This window comes from Tyto alba, unplaced genomic scaffold, assembly GCF_018691265.1.
Source record: "Tyto alba isolate M040663 unplaced genomic scaffold, T.alba_DEE_v4.0 Super-Scaffold_3, whole genome shotgun sequence".
In the NCBI taxonomy this organism is placed as follows: domain Eukaryota; kingdom Metazoa; phylum Chordata; class Aves; order Strigiformes; family Tytonidae; genus Tyto; species Tyto alba.
The window spans coordinates 2,685,035-2,705,291 of record NW_024881304.1 but is presented as its reverse complement, the minus strand read 5'-3'; the positions used below and the strand labels follow the sequence as shown (position 1 = coordinate 2,705,291).

The following is a 20,257-nucleotide window of genomic DNA, read 5'->3' as shown; positions in this document are numbered from 1 at the left end:
GTGCAGAGGACTATGGTGAGTCTCACTGGTAAGCTGAAGCTGGAATCAATTTTTTCATCTTTCATTGCTGAAATGCCAGATCAGCCAAAGGGAGAGTTACTAAGGTCTTGTACATGAAAAGAAATCTGGGAAGTGCACAGACCTCTCAATGAACCCAGTCACCAGAGGTGTCCTGGCAATCCAGTCTCATCATGCTTGAGCATGTGAACTTTGAGCAATCCATGACTGACAGCTGCAAAGTTGCAACTCTCTAGGACAATACAGGTCCACATCAGAAGGTATTTATTATAGCTGTATGAAAGACAGACATGAAAGCAGCATGTGAAAGATCACAGAAGGTACACATGGTGGAAGCTGACAGAGGGCACACGCTGCCTAATGACAAACACGTGCCACTGTCACGTCAGGATGTAACAACAGTAACATCTTCCATTTAGTCTGGTCTTGTAAGGGTAGAACAGGAGACTAGCATTCTGTTTGCAGCACTATCTAAAGGCACTACTGGGACAACACAAATTGGGGTCAAGAAAGAAGATGCAAAAGGGCAAAGGAATAGCAAACAGCATTTTGTCTGAGGTCTGTTACCAAAAAAATACTGTGATCAAAATCTATGTTGGTGTGCTGAGGGTCATACAATTTCTATCCAACCAGCCAGCCAGCGCAGGACAACTTGACCTACAGCAGAAGAGAACACAATGAACACCCTCTGGTTTGGGCCACATATTGACCACGGTGGTGCTGCTTTGCAATACTTGCTGAAACCTTTCAACAGACTTTTGCCCATTTTGATGTGTGGTTGCTGAGGGAACTTTTCTTCCACTAGCAAAACCAACATTTCCTGAAAACAGCCCCCACCTTTTTTTCCTATTCAGGGATTCTAGGAAAGAAGGTAGAGGGACACATACACGCAGTTCCTACTGAAATAACTAGGGATGGGATTTAGCAGAGTGCAACAGACCAATGACCTGTCCCACCAAGACCTTAAACATAGGGGAGACAGTTAAATATTCAATGTTAAAAGCAGACTTACCTTGTAGGTAGTCAAATCTGATTTTGTTTTTGTGCCTTATGCCTTCATTCTACAAGGCAAGTCCAGCCTCCCCCCCTTCCTTTAGTGGCCTCAGCTTCCTTCCAGCAGGCATTGACACGAGTCAGGATGAAAACTGGACCATAGTTTTAGAAAGAACACTACATATGCTTTTTCCACAACACCCATAAGTTCCCCACCTTCATTACAGGCCAGCACTAGTCCTGCCAGCAAAAGCCACACCAGTTGCATTGTCTAACCCGGGGCAAGATCTGTGCCTATCTAGTGCAGGTGTTGGGGTGCTGGTAGCTGTCCATACACTTCTGCCAACAAAAAAAAACCCTTAAGAGAGAATATGTACACACTTCAGCTACATCAGTCCCGCTTATCTTATGCCTTGTTGCCTGGAATCACTGACCTGGCAGACCTTCCTGTTACAAGTGGCATCATCAGCATGGTAGACGAGAGAGGACAAGGTCAAAGATCCCTCCTAAAGTCTCACTCCACACCAGTTGCACTGCACCTGCTCACACCAGCAGTCATTTTAACCCAGATGCTGTCCCACTAAGGTGTTACTGGCACAGGTTGAGCAGACACTGCTGGATGCAAATTGCATTAGTTGTATATACTTCCGTTCTCTTTGGGATCCACCTATTATTTTATGGAGTTCATTACATTATTAGGAGAGGAGATTCACCTCTTTGCAAAGAATAAGCTGCTCTTCTTACTTCTGTGGCCAAATGTCATACTGAATTTTTCAGTACTACACTACAGGAGACAACACCTGGCACACACAAAGCAGCACAGAAAGGCACCTTGGCACAAGCACCTGGTCCTACCAAAGGTCACAACTCAGAGCAGACTTTGTGTTTACAATTATTTAAAAAGAAAGGTGAAATCATCTCTAGTTTGCCAAGAGTGAGGAGAGTTGCACAGAGGGAGGCTAATTGAATGCATTTTACAGACAGATATCAGATTCAAAACAGAAACATCCTATTTCAAAGCTGGAAACCACACTGAGCTATAAACAGAGTATATACTTATCCAGAAAGCAACCACTCAGATTAATTGTTCCCAAGAGACAGAAATCAAAAAGTGACCTTGCTGGAGACTTCACACAGCAGACTCAAAGGGGTATTAACCAGAGGAAGCCTGCCCTTCTCCTTCCAGCTTCCCCTGAGGTGACTGAACTAACAAAGGGAAAGAAACAAAGAAGTTCTGGGGGAAAAGGGATGTGAATGGTCCTGCTTGCCCACTGCACCACACTAGGCACTTAATGAAAAAAGATCTCTCCTAACTTCCTGTAGTTCAGGCAACCATTGTATAGCTCCTGTGGACAGAATTGCAGTCCTTTACTGTGACAGTAAGCTTTTCTGCCTACAAAAAAACAACCCTGACACTCACGGATGCCAACCTTATGAATAATATCCACTGAGTAGGTCTGAAGAGGTGTGGAAGGGGGATCTTCTTTATGCAGGAGAAAAACCCTACCCAAAACCAAAGAGAGAAAGGCATTGCAAGCACCCTGCTGCTACACACACATACTTCTCCTGCACAGCTCCCTGCTAACGCCATCACTGCAGGCTGTCCTGGTAGCCTGGGAGCTAGATTTGGCCAAGGAACAAGCAAGGAACATCTCCCTATCAGTCTCCAGAGCCACTCAGCTCTAGGCCAATAGCCCTGGTGTTTAGGAAAACTTCACAGATGGCTTTCACATGCTAAACTGATAAATAACCCCTGGGGCAAATTCCCACTAGAACAAAAACACACTGCAGCTCACTAGGGACGGAGCCTTTTGGAGTCCAGTGGAGGCTGGAGTCATTTACATGCTCATACAATTCACTCAGCTTTCCCAGCTGGTAAAAGAGCTGCTGCATCATAGCAGTAAAGGGCTTACAATACCTTGCCATAGAAGTCACTCATCTGGTACAGGGGGATGTGCTGTGTACCACCATAGAGTTCAATTACCTCTTCATCAGGCACTGGCTTGAGACCTCTAGACACAAGACAACAGAAATACTTTGTCAATAATCACCAGTCTGCACAGAGCTACAAAATGCAGAGAAAGAGAAGTTAGGACAAACAGATTCCTTTCTAAAACTCACACATTCCTCTTACACAAAAGAGGTCGCCAGAGAGACTGACAGCTTTGTGGTTTCTTAAGATTCACATAAAATCTTTCCCAAGACATTTTTCAGATACCTTGTTTGCTCCTTCAAGTTAATTGAGGGGCTTTATCCACATTCCAGCAGAGAGTTCAGACAGAGGCCTCCCTCTGTATGTTGTCAATCTGCTGACAGGACTGCTCCACCAAATTGGCCCCATGACCTGACTTTGGCAGCACCGGGTAACTGTAGTTTTGGAGAGGTTGCTTCCACAAGGTATATCACCATTAAATGCAAAGGTGTAGGAAAAGAGCTTTCTGAAAAATATGTTTCCTTCCTATTCAGTTTTCCTAAGCAAAACAAGTTCTTTGCTGATCATTCAACAGAGATCGCTAGTTTGCCTCAAAACACCATAATCACAGGTATGGCTATGAGCTGTACCATTTGTGCACATCAAGTTATCTGATCACTGCAGGTTTTGCCTCTTGCACAATTTCTGATGGCTCTTTACTCAAGCAGTCAGCACCTTTCCCTTTCTCCTTTACTATTCAATCACGGTACAGCCTCTGAGAAGTTGCCTCAGTTTTGCTCAAAAGCAAAGGACAGCTTAGGAAAAGGGCATTCCAGGAAGTATAGTTACAAAAGGACACTAGGGGAAAAAAGCTTCAATGTGTTTTTGCTAAAAATTTCTTTATGAAGCTGAAGTGAAATATGGAGCAGTACCAACCCCCTCTCTGACACCACCCTCCCCCCCAGTCAAAACTCAAAGAAGCCAATTCTCTCTGATTATGAAACTTCCTTCTTAATATTCTTAGAGTGTTTACTGTAACTGAAGCTTAACAGCAAAAGGGCAGAGATCAAGAAAAAAAAAAAACATTGGCTTCCATGCTCAGGAAACACAACACAGATTTACAGGAGCTCTGCTACTGATATCTATGAGTTACTACTTCTTACACATCCACCCCGCTCCACTTTGGGGCAAGATTTCCTCCCAGGCTCCAGTCTCACCACGTTTTGGAGAAAACTTTAATCTGCACTGTTTCAGCCACTTATTCCAAAGCACACCCAGTTCTCCTTGCAGAACAAGAGAAAGGAAAGAAAAATAGGAAAAACTAGGCCTTAAAATGAGTCCAGACTATGATGCATCATTACTTTATTGACATGTCTGCACTGCTTTAATATCTTATTTGCACATCCACAGCACTCTCCTCCTAGCTTTGTGACAAAGCGCAGCAGACCACTGCTGGGATATAATCCTATCTGGAGAAGACAGGCTTGTATGTGGACCACATATGGAGGAGTCCTTTCCTAGTTGCACTGTTTGCTCACAGACATTGACCCAGGCATGCTGTAGCTGCAACTCAGACATCATGCAGAGTACGTGACAAGATGCGTTGTTAACCATTACAAAAAGCTCCAGGTCTTCCCACCCACGCTTGGCTTGAAAGGCTTGCGAAAAATAACTCCCTGCAATGCTATGCCAGGTAAGCATTTGAAGCAAGTGCAAACAGGATAAGCCAGATGAGACTGTGCTCTCCTCAAAAAACCCAACCCCATGTGCCATGAACATACGCTCAGATTTAGTAATCCACCTTTGCATACATGGGCATTTAGAAAATGGTTTCCAGAACTGACAGACCTATATGCCGTCCCCAGCTGGACGTAATGGAAAGCATCGATCTTCATGAGAAGACTCTGTGATAAGGGATAGATATTTACTGTTAGAATTGCGCAGGTTTACGCTGGAAGCTCATTCAAGTTTCAATTTCCATACAAATGACATTTAGAAAATAAAATTCAATATATCACATATCTATGTACTTTAAGCTGCACTTACTCACCAGCCACTTTTACACACACTTATTCATACTGTGACTTTTTATTGGCTTCTCTGGCAAAAGACCCTCTTTCTATGAGCTGACATACCACTGTCTGTTACACTCCTAAATTTGTGGATAAGGATGCAGTTGAAAGATGGAGAGAACAATGTTTCTGTAACTTAGACAGTCTCTTCTTATCTCCCTTCCCAAAGCACACACATTCCAAAGGAGCTTTGTGTGCATAAAAGATCTATTTATCGTCACATTTATCTTAAGCAGAACTAAGTGGGCAAGTTTTGGTTTAGAGCGCAGCTGTGCCCAGTGATTTTCTTCACACAAGAGCTCTCCCCTCCACCACTCCTCCCCCTCCCCAACAGACATTTAAGGAAAGATGTTCACGAATACATGAGGCTGGTAACATTAGAGCTTTCTTTGGATTTTTTTTGTATCAGACTCCCCTATTCACAAGTCATCCCTTCTCCATCCATCATTTTGAAGCTGTAACACAAGATCTCTGCGCACAGAAAGCAGCCTCACACTAAACCCACTTCACTCTGCAATGTGAATAAGGACAGAGCATCAAACTATTTGTGCTGTTTCTTCCACAGTGCAAGGTAATTGATTCCACAGACCATTTACAACCTTCAGGCACCTTCTTTTATCAAGGTACCATATCAGTCCAACTTGTTACACTGTGGGCAGACCTCCCACTAGTTTGTGAGGAGTGCAGGCAAATATGCTGAACTTAGACAGGCACTACCCAGTTTTTCATGTGTTTTGCAAATTCTGATCCTGAGAAAAGAGAGTTCATACCTTCTACTTATTCAAAGGACACTTTGCTTGGCTAGGCTAGTCACCTCTGTGTTTCTCTGATATATCAGCCAGAGATTTAAACAGAGGAAGAAACTTCAGTTTCTCATCAATCTACTTCTTACTCTGTAAAGTCAGAGGCACGAGCAGTCTGCTGCCAAGCTGTCACCACAGTTAGGACAAAAGAGACAGGAAAACTCTACATAGTTTTTTTTCTTCATTCTCTCTTTTTTTCCCCACTGCTGGAGAACAGCACACACGTTCCAGTCTGTATTGCCTGCTTCCCTGTATTTACTTGAAGTTCAACATAAGAAAAGCTACTTCAGTGAAGCAGCTTTCTCTGCTGCACTCCCACCTGATTGCCTGGCTGCAGCAGCCAGCATGACATCACTGGGCATCAGGCTTTCAGGGAACTGGTCCAAAGCACTGAAAAGGATTAAAGCTAATGCTTACACTTTGCTTGCCTGCTCCTAAGAAGCATGCATCTCAAGTAGCTTGGATCTTTTTCCAGGCAGTCCTATTATTCCGGGTGGGGGGGTGGGGAAGGCTTCCTAAAACATTCTCCTGACAAGTCATTTCTATTATTAGAGTGAGATATAATGCCTCTGGACCTGGCAAGTACTTGTAGATGCAGGATTGAGGTTTGTTGTTCAAATTTCCTGAAAGACTGAAATGATCACAGAAACAAGCTGAGTTTCTTATTAATTAGCTTGTGGAATTAACTGACTTTTAAATTGGCAAGGCTGTTTAGCAGAGGTCTTTGATAGAATGTCCTATTCTGCTCGAGGCTATGCAAACACAAAAGCCCTTTCTCCCTTCGAAGGTTTATGAGCAAGTAAAACCCTCTCAGTGAAAAGCACAGCCACCTGGACTCATTGATAGTCTGGTGATCAATGGTATTGCAAACAATGACAGAAAGTATTTCCACTAAAAACATAACACAATGGAAGACAGAGCCCAGAAGACTGAACTTTGTACAGCTTACCTTTTGCACATCATAGTGAAGTCCACGTATGGCAAACCCTGGAATGTAGTCATACTTCCCAAGCCCTTCCGGATACTGGGAAGACAAACAGTGACATAAGCATTGGGTTATCAACAAAATTATTTCACCTGTTGAGCTGGCTTAGTCCTGCTAGTCATAGCACCCCAGGCATAAACTGACCAAGGAACCAGTGCACTTCATTTTGCCCCTTCAACAAAAAAAGTGGATGAATGGCGAAAGACAAAGGATCAGGATCCCCAAAACTAGTTTCACTCATATAAGGGACACTAGTGAAAACATAGCAGATTCACTCAGGCAGTGAGGACACTCCTAGTAAACTCTGTTCGATGTATATATTTGGCAAAGCAATGGCACTGCAGAGCCCCTCTAAAAAGAAAATGCACAGATGTGTCACTTATTGTGAACAGGGTGTCCATTATCAGACATGGTATACAGCATCATCCGCATCGACTTGCACATGTCAAGTCCTGTATGGCTTCAGTGTTGGCCCATGGTTCATGTTCATCCACCATGTGTCCCCTGAACCAGCAGTTCTGTAGGCATTATTTCCATAGTTAAGTAAAACAGACCAGACCTTTCCAGACTAAGGTTCCTGCTCCATATTTAAAAAACCTCAGGAATGTAGAGCACGGTAAATTGTCTCAAAGGAGATTAATTCCACGTGCAGACAAAACTTTCTGCAGTCAAAGATTGTGAAACGTGAAATTTATCTTAGTAAAACAAGTAATTGACAAATGAGCAGACTGAGGCATCTTGCAAGCAAGTCCCCAGCATCGCAAAGACTGCAGTAAGCTTAAACCAGTGGAAATTCTTAGCACATCATTACCTTGAATTGTTCTATTAGGATGTCTCTGGCAGTGTTGAAAATCATAGAGTGTAGTAAATTAGAATACTGTGCTAATGTGTAATCATAGTCAAAGCCGTATATCTCAACATCTCCCAGACTGATCTCATTGTTAGCGTAGATAGCGGCTGGGTTAAGGAGATTGCAGACTCCTGGTGGAAGGAGATCTAAGAGAAGAGAAAAGGGAGTGGTTAGAGAAACTGAGAGGATCACTGAAAGTTCAACTTTTTGTTCTGGACCTGACAGCAGCTGGAAGTACCACGCAGCAGCAGCAAAGGAGCACAGTGCTGCTGTCGAAGGCTGCCACCATTAACTCTCTCAAATAATCCTCCCCATGAAAAAACAGACTGTGAAACCTCTGGCTGTGTCTGGTCACGATGCTAACCATTTTCACGGTAAGATTGACCTTTTGTGTCAGGAAGCTGCAAAACAATGTCCTCAGGTCTGTGGCCTACATGAAGCAAAGCAGACTTGAGATTTTGAAGTGTCAAATTTCAAGCTCACAGCAGCTGCAGTTTCAGCAGGCTCACCAACGTGAAAGGTAGCTGCAATATATCACCAGAAAAACATGCACCCCTCACTTAAAACTTAAGCAAGACAAACAGGCTAACTCTCCTCTTTGAGATTCTAGATTACTTCAAATTAAAATCTGAGGTTTGCCTTTTGGCATTTTTTGTTTCTCACAGAAGCAGACAGACTTCACAGAGCAATCCTGAAGGTACTGTTAGGACTTTTTAATTAATATTAATGGGCAAGATAAAACTAGGTTTTGTACAAACACCAACAAAATGTAAAAAACCCCACATTAAGCTACGCTTTCGGAGCACATAATTCTGATAGCAACAAGTTATCTGCTTTCCTTTGATAAACAGCTGTGGCAACAGCTCAGTCCTTGCATGTGGTTTACCACTTCAAAACAGAGTTACTGTTCAAAATGCTTGTGAATAACAGTTTGCTCCCCAGACCACTGGGAAAATGGGGGTTAAGTGACCTAGCAGCTGAACTACCTGTACGTCCTTTTTCAGAGCTAGTCTAGAGAGCTGAGAGCTTTAGCTGCACTACAATGGGAGAGACAGGAACAGACCCTCCCCAGGCTTCCCGCTCCACAAGAACTGTCCATTGCAAGATGAGAAAAAGCAACAAAAATAGTTCCCTATAGTAGGTTGCCTAGTCACATCCACACTGGGGGACAGAGAGGGGAAGGAGAGGTTTCCTCCTTCCTCAAAGACGGGTAATTTTCTCTTTGAATTATAGGAAAAGTATAGACATTTTCCAGATCCTACACAGCATCAGTGGATAGGATTTTTTTTTCCCTTCCTACCTTAACTTTTGGGTTTTAGCAAGAACCCCTGTGCCAGTTCTTTAGTGCTTCCTTGCTATAAAACCAAGTTTCATCTGAATCTAGAACAAAAAAAAATTATTATTAGAAAGAGATACCAGCCATTCTCAATAAGGACTTTGTCTGGAATGATTGCAGAATTTAGGTAAAAGTCCAAAGCACTTTTGTGAGCACTAATCCAAAGAGGTGACCAAAGAAACAGGATTCAGTTATATCATGTTTATTTTTCAGGGGAGAGATGCATTACAAAACATACCCATCCCTCTCTCCTAACTCAGATGCAATTCACCAGATCAACTAGAGAGGAATTATTAGAAAAGAAAGCAGTATTTTAAGGCAGAAGGGCTGGCTTACAGGCTACACAGCAGGAACAAGAGCTCTCTTTCAGTGACTCTGCTGGTGGCAAAGTTCCTGGAAGAGGCTGAAGAGAGCGGATGCAATGAGTACTTTCCACTGGGATTTTAAAAGATGGGTAATATAAATTGGATTCAGATGATCACAACTTTAATCTCATCATAAATAATCTTTGCACCATAAACAGAGCTCCACTTCCTGTCCTCACCTCCAGATAACTTGTGGGAAGATCTTTCTCTAAGCATACACTGGGATTTGCAGGGGGTTATTTTTCTTCCTCCCAAAGAAAATGACACGACCTTAATCACATCCCAGTGCAAATATGCAGTGCTTTACTCCTCTAATGAAAGATTTTTTTTTTTTTTAATTACAAATGCACCCCACTTGCTGCTACCATATCTCTACTGAGAGGTCAAGCTCTTCCAACATTCACCATTTGCTAACAGCTTTATGACAACATGTTTTGATAGTCTGAGAGCAGCACAAAATGCCATTGCCTGAACACCATCTCTCCTTTCACAGAAGACATGAGACCCACCTAGGTTCAGCAACATATGCCAGCCACAACATTTACAAGATTACAATCAGGAAAAGCTAAGGGAGTGGTATGATTTTGTATCAAGGAAAGGGTAGTCTGAGATTTGCCATGAAGCGAGTCTTATCTGTGATCAGAAGCATAAACAGTAACTGTGCCACAGTATGATTTATGAAGTATATTTAGACCCACTGGATGAAGTCATACTCCTCCCTGCCAGCCTCAAACGTACAGAGCCTCTCTGGTGTTCTCTGACAGCCTCCTGCTCAGACATTTTGTCACTAACTTGCATAGCATGTTCTTTCTTACCTCATAACGGCCAAAAAAGCTGTATACATTAGTCAAAATGCTTTATCACCATTGCCTCACACAAATCTTCCCTACGCGCACTTCCTGGAGCACTGCACATCTTGCTGTATTTCCTACCATACATCATCATCACCAAACCAACTGGCAGCAGCTTGATGACAGCTTGCTCTTTCCATGCCATCATCTTCCATCTTAAACAGAAGTTTCAAAGTCACTGATCCTAAAGAGAAGGAAAATGCTCTAGGTTTCAGTCCAGAGACTAATGCTGCATGTTCAGCTCCGTGTAAATGTCCATTTGCAGCATCCTCCTCAATAGAGTAGTAGATGTCCATCTCCTCTTCAAGCTCATGCAGCCTCTATGCAGGTTCAAACTACTGCAGGGAAAAGATGGAAGCTGGGAGCAAATGCCAGATCGGTTTCAATACAAGAACACAGACATGCCTGGTTTACTGAACCAGGTTTCAAGAAGTTTGGTTTGAGTTGGGTTTTTTTTTGTGGTTTTCTTTTGTTTTGGTTTTTTTTTTTAAGATAATCACCTGCGTGGTTACAAATTCTGAGTGCTTAATCAAGTCCAAGCTGCAGACTTGGGTGCTGCTGCTCTGCTGACATTCAGCACGTAATCTGCCAGGGATCTTTGACTCAATTTGCGTGGCAATCATGGAGTCAAAATAAACAGAAAACACCCTTCAGAAGCCCAGGAAGATGCCATTTTTGAAGAAACATAGGTTTTGCTTTTCCTCTGCCAAGACACCAAAACAGACTGCTGGACAGATATGATAAATTACAGCAAGAAAAAAAAAAATAAAATCAGTTTTGGTTATTAAAAAAGAACAATAATCTCAACTACTCTTTCCATCTGTGCCCTAACTGAAAAGGGAGACAATATCACAGTTAGTCACTGTCTACTCAGCACTTCACCCAGGAAGTATGATCTAAGGGAGAACTGGCATGCGTACATCTGAGGACAGTGGGGAAAAAAACAGCTCTTGCAATAGATACAAACCCCTGGAATCTGCATACTTGCACAATTTGCTCCAGTTTGCAACTCTGACGGTTTTAAGGGAAGTGTCTACATATCCATGGTACATGATGAAACTCAGGAACAAAGGCAAACCGCAAGAAAGCATGTTTGATCTCATGCATTTTTTACACCTGGGTGTAAATGCAAGGTAAATACACATCTCCTTCATTTTACCACTATGAGGCCCTGAACAGCTGCTTAAATATCTTCATGACAGCACAGGTGCCTCTTCCCAGGCTATAGCCCACATTGTTAGAAAGCAATAACACTCAATCCCCAACATGACAGCAGAGATGGAAACAAAAGCAGGTAATTAACTGTAAGCAACAGTTAGAGACGCCAAGACACCATATGGCCCCTTCTGATGTGAAAAATGCTTCAGTCAGGAGGTGCCAAGCACGTCCTGTGCTTTTCTGAGCTCTCAGGGGTACCAACAGCATCATGCAGGAAACGCTCCTTTTCTCTCAGCCTCAGATCCAGCATGTTAGTGAAGAATAACAAATAAAAAAGGGGAATTCACACCCATCTCTCACACCCTTTGTGCTCCCAGAGGTCCAACACAGCAGCTATCTGTGCTAATTTCTTTAAGACTAGCCAGGAGAAGAACGATACTGAAAAGCAGATGGCCACCATCCTCCACATTTTTCATGAATCAAAAAGTTCCCTTTGCTCACACTGACTTGCTGCCTAAAGACAAACTGCCAGTTTTGCTCCCTTCCAAGCACTTCTTTATCCTTTTGAAGTGTTGTTTTGTATCATTTCCTGTAAAGCACTCCAACCAGCTGATCTAGATGCCTCTACCAAGAGGGTAGGGAGAAGGAAATATTACTTACAGACCAGTAAATGACAGAGGAACCATGTTAAAAGAGAAAATTACTCTGGAGCATAGTCTTGATTTTATGACATTATGCCTAAATATTTTGGAATTTCTCGCCAGTGAAATCTACACGAACCAAAAGCAATATTACAAAATAAAGTTTCATTCCAAAATGACATTTTTTATATACACAAAGGCACTAGACAAATACTGCTATAAGAGTTCTTATAGCAAGAAAAAATGTTTACATTTAGGAAAGCAGAATTGGGAAGTTAACCTAACTGGTCACACTTCCAGTTCTGGTTGCTTAATTGTCATTCCCAGTCCCAGATCAATCTGTAGATGCCACAACTCGTGAAATGTGTGTACTCTCTAAGTGATTCGCAGAGCATTTATTATCATAGCACTAGACTTGTTTCCTGGTTTGGCAGAGAGTGAGGCCCTTCAATCTTTGTGCCTGCTTGAGATTAGCGACACAAGCAGAATCAAAATGTGCTGGATTGCAAAAACCACCTCTGCGCCACACCAAAATCACCAAGGCAATGATCACATTGGGCTGGCATCAGCTCTCCCATTTCCGACTGTAATGGACACATATTGCCAACTGCGGCTTGCATTATTTAGATGCAGAAGTGTCTCTTGATCCACACAAACTAAAAAGAGTGAGGACGACCTCTGAGCTCCCCCCTCTGTTATCAATGACTAACCAAGTTTTGCTGCCTGCAAACTCGTATTTCTTGTCAGTAGTTCTCACATTTAACCACACTTAATCTTGGCATGCAGAGGCAAGAAGTTAACAGTTATTTTAAAGGTTCCTTAGGAAAGCTGATTTATTGTAGCCACGTTTACAAGTTTGAAAGATCTAGGAAAAAACATACATGCTTGCAGCCAAATCCTTACTCCCTTGACAGTTCCATTAAGTTTCAGGACTGAATGTTTCCTAGAGAGCAAGACTTCAGACGTTACTTACTGAGAGAGCATATCAGCCTCCCTTGACACTTTCGGATGTCATCAAACCAGAACGCTGAAAGTCTTGCTCAACACCACCTCTCTGACAAATGCAATTACACTTTTCCTTTTGGCAGAGAAAAACAAAAGCACATTAAGTGGAAGTAGTAGCCTCAAATACTTACAGGTAATGAAATTTGATCCTAAGAGTCATTGTTGCAAAAGGTAGGAGGGAATAACGGAGAGAACAGCTTCTCCTGGCCGATGCTGAGGGAAGATTTTACCTCAGCAGCACCTTTTGCATAGCTATGTTGTGCTGTCATTTGTATCACCACAATCAAGCCCGGCAAAACACAGATGTGTTTCCACAAAGTTGAGAACTTCTGGTGCCTGGGCTCTGGCCACCAAGCCCATACCACACTGAGCTTTACTGCACAGCTCTCATCCTACTGCTGTTTTGTCCAGCTCAGTCAGCATTTATCACTGGAATCCTCTCTATGCAAAAACACATCGCTCTAAAAATCAGGTCCTAAGCAAAAGTTGGTTTGAAAACACATAAAATATTCTCCTGGAAGAGACCTCTCTCCCAAACCAATAGCAATAACTGATAATATAGGACAAAGGACTTCACAAAGGTGGAGTTTCAGAGAAGGAAGGAGAAGGTGGCACCACAAGTCTTCTCAAACTCAATGCTGACAACTACTGAGACACAACGAAATTTCAAATCCATAACCCAACCACAGACATTCACTTTCACATCAGAGTTAGAAATCAAGAACAAAGGAACAGACTGATGCCGCGTTTTGCACAACTCAGTTTAGTCATCAAAGCAACCATTAAAACCAACTTGGACCAACTCTATGTCTCTTCTTGACAAGACTTGAATAACAGCACAGTCTTGAAATTTTGGTTTGGGGAGCTATTCTTTAAACAAACAAGGGCCTTCTTATTCAACATGTCTAACAGTTACCTGAAGGTTTGTAAAGGGTTTGCTGTGTAACACATGGGCTACTTCACACAACTTCCATTTTGCATTTAGTCCTTCTGATCAGTTCTCCACCTCAAGTAATAACTGTATCCCAACAAAGTGTAACTATGTGAATACAAACTTCACATTCTGTCACATAGTAAACTGAGCATTTTCCCAAGAGACTATAACACAGCCTATTAACCTATGTGCATTTACAGTTTCAATACCATTATGGAAAAGAAAAAAATGCCTTTGAGGACATTAAGGTCCAAACACCATGACAAGCCTTGCAAGTTGGAATTCCTTTCAAGCAGTGGGGCTAAAACCACAACTCAATCTTGGAGCAGGGACTTAACACGAAGCTACCATCCTCTGTCAGCACCCTGTACTACCTTCAGTGGCTCAGGTAAAGGAGCTCACATCCTGCAAAAGCTGGACTGCATCAGGCTGAGCACCCAACAGATCAGTGGCCAATTCCTTTACATTCGTGCATCATGAAGGACTTTAGATTTTATGTCAAATCTCACATACGAGAAGGTGGGGGAGGAAGGAATGACAGAACTTGACAATCTCAAAACAGCAAGACAGTTCTTCCAGATGCCTATGGCTGGCTGCCTTCCTTCTCCAAATGCATAGATAAACAAAAGCTAACGGAGAGCTATTTAACTGCGGACACAAAATCACATTTCCTAGTTCTCTATGGTGCTCACCTTCAGCATTCCAAGAATCAAGAAACCATCAGGGAAAAGTTCCCTGCCCTTAAGACCTGAAAGCTATTTTTTCACATTTTTAGGAGAGTTTAATACAGTGGAAGTCTGCTAATGACAAAAAGACCACAATCCTGTTTTACACATAGACAGATTTGGCAAGTGGCATGAGTTTTCTCCTCGCTTAGCAAGATTTCAACATACCTGACAGAGCAGGTAACTAGTCAGAGGAGCAAAAACATGTGTGAACACATGAGTAAAAGGTGCTTCACATCTGTAAGACAAACTGAGCTCAGGAGAGGCATCCTAGCAGCTGTAGCATCAGTCTCCTCCATGCTCAGCCTTGTGCCAATGGCAAGTCACAAGTTGGACCCTGGACTCCTCGGCACATCAGCCAGCATAACTGTCTATTTGTCCTAGGCTAACCACATTTTCGTATGCCAACCAATGGCAAATTAGAGAAAAATGCAACGAGCCCTGCATTTAAACCTTCCGTCATGATGATATCCATGTTAGGGAGGCCAGTTGTGAAGAACCCCACATACTCTGCGTGTCCTGAAACGCTGAGACCAGCCGAGGGATGTTCACCGAGAGGAGCCCACGATGGGGAGAGAGAGAGACCAGGGCGAGATTTCAATAGGAATAAAAACGTCCCAGAGGGCCCTGGGTGATGGAGGCGTGCAGATGGCATTGCCAGGGAGAAGGTTTCTAACCCCGGCAGCTGCACAGCGCTGGGCACATCCGCAGTTCTGCAACGTGGGGAAAGGTACCAAGATGCAAAGAGGGGGAAAAAAAAAAAAAAAAAAGAAGAAAAAAGGCCAAGCCCGGCAGGACGTGGCAGTCCCGGCGCCCGGAGGCGGCCCTTACCGTAGACCAGCTTTTTCATCTCGTGGTACCTGGCCCACAAGTAGGTCTTGGTGTCGGCTCCCTCGGCCGGGAGGGGCTGGCTGCCCGCGGCGGGGCCGGGCTCGGCGCCGCGCCGGGCTCTGCCGGGGCCCGCCGGGTGGTGGTCCCTGGGCTGCCCCTGGCCGCCGTCCCCGGAGCACTGAGCTTTGGGGCGGCAGCTCTGGCAGGAGATGGCCACGGCGAGGAGCCGGGGGGCCGCGCCGCTGCCCCTCGTCAGCGCCGCCATGCCCAGCGCCGCCATGGACCCGCCGGACGCCGCAGCCTCGGGGCAAACCCGCGCGCGGCCGGGGCTGGGGCTGCAGATGGAGCTGGCTCCGCTCCGCTCCGCTCCCCGCCGCCCCGGCCCGCGGAGGTACCCGCTGGGTGGCCAATCCCCGCCGCCCAGTGTGAGGGGGCCGGGCCGCTCCACGCCTCGCCACGCCCCGGTGCTGGGGAGCCGGGGGGGGGCGGCGGGCTCCGGGGGCCGGGCCATGGCGGGCTCCGCTCGCCGCGCTCCAGCCCCTCAGGCGGGGAGAGGGGGCGGTCCCTCACTGCGGCCCCGTCCCTGGGCCCGCCCGGGCCAATCAGGCGAGGCGAGCCGCCGCGGGCGGGATCACGTGGGTGTCGAGCACACGTCCCTTCCGCCCGGCGGCCGCCAGCAGCCCGGTGCCGGAGGTGAGGGCCGGGCCGGGGCCCCGCTTCCCGCCCCTCCGCCGGGGAGACCGGGAGCAGCGGGCTCGGCCTCCCGGCCGCACCCCGTTCCGCCTCTTACGTGCCTTCCCCCCTGTTTTTCTCTGCTTTACCCGCGAAGCGCTGAAGGCGCCGGCCCGCCCCGGCGATGCTGGTGAGCAGGAGGCTGAGGCGCCTCTTGAAGCTGGTGCCGGGGAAGCGGCGCTTCGGCGCTTACAGGTTCCTGCCCTTCTTCTTCCTCCTCGGGGGAGCGATGGAGTGGTTCATGATTAACGTCCGCATTGGCAAGGAGACATTCTGTAAGTGAGGGCCGCGGCGGGGGCCGGCCGGGGCCTCCGAGCCCCCCGGGACACCGCGGCGGCGGCTCCGCCGAACGGGAGCGGCCGGGGCCCGGGCCCTCACCGCGGGGACGTGAGTCAGCAGCTCACCCGCTTCTCTCTTCGGTGCAGAGTGTGACACGCCGGGTTCTGCCTCCCCAGCAGAAGACACTGGGCAGAAACAGACAAACAAACAAAAAAAAAAAAAAGCCACACCTGTGTTTAGAATACTATTTTTTTTTTTTACATTGAAACAAGACTCACCAGGGTCGTCAGAATTTAAGTGTAGGGATACGTTCATCTGATATGTGACTTTTTCAGCTAAAAAAAAAGTAGGAAAAGCATCTTAGGAAAACTTGGATAATGGCACTAGTTTCTAGAAGTTAAACCACTTTGTTTTAATGTGGTGTATTTCCCTTTAAGAAACCTTGCTAGAAATTTTTGCATACTTCAGAAAAAGGATCAGCTTCTATGGGAATATTCTCATTTTCATGGGAAAGGTAGCTGAGTCTCCTGCAGAATAAAATAGCTTGATACAATTTCCATGGCTGGCAGACTTGCTGCAAACAAAATTTCTTCTTTGCTCACTTCTGAAGGCTTGGGTTTGTTGTTTTTCAATTTAATATTTCAAGGCATACCTGTATAGTAATAAAGTCGGGTTAGAAACTAAAGCACAACATCTGTGTAGCAGCTGTTTTAATTTCAGCTCGAGCCTTATTTTCCTGCAAAACTAAAATTGCTATGCCTGATACTATAATAATTGTGTGGTTTAGCCTGCTTCATAATCCATGCAAAGTGACAATGTACAAGACTGATTTTTTTTTTTTTTTTTTTTTGCCAGTGAGGTATTTTATTTGGTGATGGGTATTTAGGGGAGATCAGGGTGAAGGGAGGCAGGAATAACAACTATGAAGATGGGTAGATTCCTATGGTTAAAAAAACCAAAAAAGCTAAAATACTGAAGCTATGCTGGCAGTCCTCAGGTATTGACTTTGTGCCTATAATTTAATTTCCCTTTGTCTTTGGAGAGTTTGGGCGTTTTTTTTTTTTTAATTACCCTCATGGGAAAGTAGACAAGAAATGACTGTATCACACTGGAAATGTAGTTTTCATATAAAAACATTTCATCAGGGCTGATGGGAAGAACTTTAGCCTGGATGGGAGGGAGAACAAGAGCTATTTTTAAGTGGTAATAAGAATTTGTGTTGGCTTGAATTTTCAGTTGCCTGTCAAGTCAGTGTCTGCAAGAGAAAACTGGATTAAAAAGTTTAAAATGAGATGACAGGCTTCATACATTTAATATTATCTTGCACTTGAAAAATGCTAATATAAAAAAATCTTTTTATGGCAGATGACGTTTACCGTAGGAAACGATCTGAAAGACAGTACGAGGCAAGGATGGGAAAAAAAGAATTTTAGCTGAAATGTTTCAAGAGGAAGGTCCTGAATGCTTCAACTGTGTTATTAACATCAAAGAAACATCGCTGCCACATTGATGGTAGGGGAAGATTTTGTCTCTGCAAGATGAACTGTAATCCACAAATTTGTAATACAATCTCAGTTGGTTTTGGCAGTTTTATTCTTCCATCCACTTCACATGTTTAATACCTTCTATTTAAGCCAAATACAACAGCGACAAGTTCATTGTGTTTAGGCCTCCACCACTTATTTAATGTTTGTTTAGTACTTTTAAATAAATTAAGCTGAGTAAACAGTCTGGCTGATGCTTTTCTTTGCTTGATGAGACACCATTCTTGTGACAAGACCAATGGGAAAAAAATATTATCTATTGTATACATAATAGCACACTGGAAATAGTAATTTTTAGTTCCATTTTTACTGATAAAAATTGGTCTGGCATCTGATTCATTTTGTTTCCAATGTGGCATAATTTTAACTAGACAAAAAGAGGACAGGCTTACTGTTCAGTGTTTACTCAGCCTACACTGTTTGGAAAGTCATCCGTGCATTCAAGCTCCAATGCCTGCGAGTGCTGCAATACCCACTGCTGCTGCTCTAACAGCAAACCAAGCCGAGGGCTTTGGGGAGAAAAGTCTGATGCATTTACCTGGTAACAGGCAAAAGTTTGAAGGCACATGCAACAGCAGTCCTAGCAAACCTCAATTCTGTTTGCAGGACTCCCATCTTTCCAGAGGAAGAAAACAGAGTTAACTGCTGTATCCTGGGCAGCTTTTACTCCCTAACACAGCAACACTAGCTGGCGAGTGTGTGGGAGCATGTTGGTGACTGTGTTAGGGTGACTGGTACAGTGTAATCAGTAAGGATCATCCATTAATGCAATTATTTTAATTGTATGTGTATATGCTGAGGGTTCCACAAAGAAGCCCATTCTTAAAATCAACCTAAAAACAAACCCGAGGGAGTTCATATACTTACATGCATTCCTGTGCTAACTCCCACCAGCCTTTTTCCAGAGAAGTATGTTTTCATCATGTTCTGAAGATGTTACAGTGCAGGTGCTCAACTTGCAAGCAGAGGGTAACCGCCGTACTTTGTGTTGTGTCTTCCAAGGACTTGATCTGAAGGACTAGTGCTGCTTGTGTTTTCAGGAGATAAAAAACTGACAGAATTAAATATGTGATCATGCTGCTGCATATTTTAACATGGGGAAAACCTCTATTTCAGGAGTAATAAGAACCTACATTTTAACTTCAGTTCCAAGGTAGAGCTCAAGTTCAAAAACTCATGCACAAGCTGTTTTTTTCAGTTACAGATCACTGTACTGAAGTAAATCCTGACTGTAGCAATACATTAAAGAATAAAACATTGATAAAGAGATTTTGAAAACTGCTGGGCTTTAGCTCCATCTGCCTTTATTTCTCGAGCCCTTTGGAACTCTCTTGTGCCCAATGTCCAAAGAACAAGTAAGTTTTTCAGTATTGTTTTTTTTGGTTGTTGTTTTGTTTTTGTTTTTGTTGTTAATAAATAGCCCTGTGCCCTAGTTACTTCTCAGTACTTCCGAGCCTGGTATGAAAACTTCCTGTGGCTTCCCTTAAGCACTCCTATAATAGTAGCAATGTTTCACAGGCATCAGTGAGTCAAGGTCCAATTTTTCACTTCAGAGCTCTTGCTTATTTTGCAGCACTGTTTCACATTTGCAGCTGAGAGTGGCAGGCAGGTCTGGATGGTATTTTAGGTGTGTCCAGCTAGGTAGACAGACAGTGAGACAGGCTGCACTCACAAGAAGTGTGGTGTCAGGGAGTTCTGTGGCACTCGTCTTTGTGATCAGCGTAGGAATAACGTCCATCTCCAAGCTGGCATTGTACAATTTCAGGCAACACAGATTATGGCAGAAGATGAAGCTTGACGTTCAGAAATCTGAACTGTATTCTTCATTCCACAATGTGTTTTCTAGTGCTAATCCTGCCTTCTTTAATTTTGCCAGTCTCTCACTGGTGCTGGAAATCAGAGCAGCTGGAAGGCCCCACTGCCCAGCGCATTGCAGTACCGCACACCTGTGGCAATTTAGTATCAGTTCTAATTACACCCAATCTTCAACAACCAAACTCTTCATTTGGTTTCTCAGTTTTATCCCTGCTGCCTCCTAGTTCTGTGCTCTTTGCCTTCCCCAACAATCTCTTTGCCACCTTTCTGGTTCTCCCCCTTTCCTTCCTGTCCTTCAGCTTCCCCCCCAAATCTGTCTCCTGTGGTGGTGGGCAGTGGGGAGGAAGCAAGAATCCTCCTTCAGCTCAGAGCTCAGGCCCGCACTGGGAACACGCTGCTGCTGCTGTT

The 20,257-nt window shown here is 44.3% G+C and overlaps 2 protein-coding genes across 2 annotated transcripts in view; one reads left to right on the top strand and one right to left on the bottom strand.

Moving 5' to 3' along the window:
- NT5DC2 (5'-nucleotidase domain containing 2) overlaps window positions 1-15,981 on the bottom strand; it is a 28,471-nt gene extending 12,490 nt beyond the window's left edge. Inside the window, exons 1-5 of the mRNA XM_033004611.2 lie at window positions 15,480-15,981; window positions 7,595-7,779; window positions 6,748-6,822; window positions 4,772-4,827; window positions 2,930-3,023 (exon numbers count right to left, since the gene is read on the bottom strand). Coding sequence (XP_032860502.1) covers window positions 2,930-3,023; window positions 4,772-4,827; window positions 6,748-6,822; window positions 7,595-7,779; window positions 15,480-15,759 — 690 coding nt within the window. The 5' untranslated portion in view covers window positions 15,760-15,981. The remainder of the gene's footprint in view (window positions 1-2,929; window positions 3,024-4,771; window positions 4,828-6,747; window positions 6,823-7,594; window positions 7,780-15,479) is intronic.
- A 125-nt stretch (window positions 15,982-16,106) lies between these two features.
- Window positions 16,107-18,218, top strand: SMIM4 (small integral membrane protein 4). The gene is made up of 3 exons (XM_042799846.1): window positions 16,107-16,172; window positions 16,309-16,486; window positions 17,856-18,218. Exons 2-3 carry the CDS (start codon window positions 16,336-16,338, stop codon window positions 17,921-17,923), a joined length of 219 nt encoding a protein of 72 aa, XP_042655780.1. The 5' UTR covers window positions 16,107-16,172; window positions 16,309-16,335; the 3' UTR covers window positions 17,924-18,218.
- Window positions 18,219-20,257: the final 2,039 nt, after the last annotated feature.

Bases quoted from the DNA above. Each gene is read 5' to 3' on its own strand.
- SMIM4 (XM_042799846.1), top strand. From the start codon at position 16,336: ATGCTGGTGAGCAGGAGGCTGAGGCGCCTCTTGAAGCTGGTGCCGGGG. The intron at 16,487-17,855 runs GTAAGTGAGGGC...TTTTTATGGCAG, and splicing joins CATTGGCAAGGAGACATTCT to ATGACGTTTACCGTAGGAAA.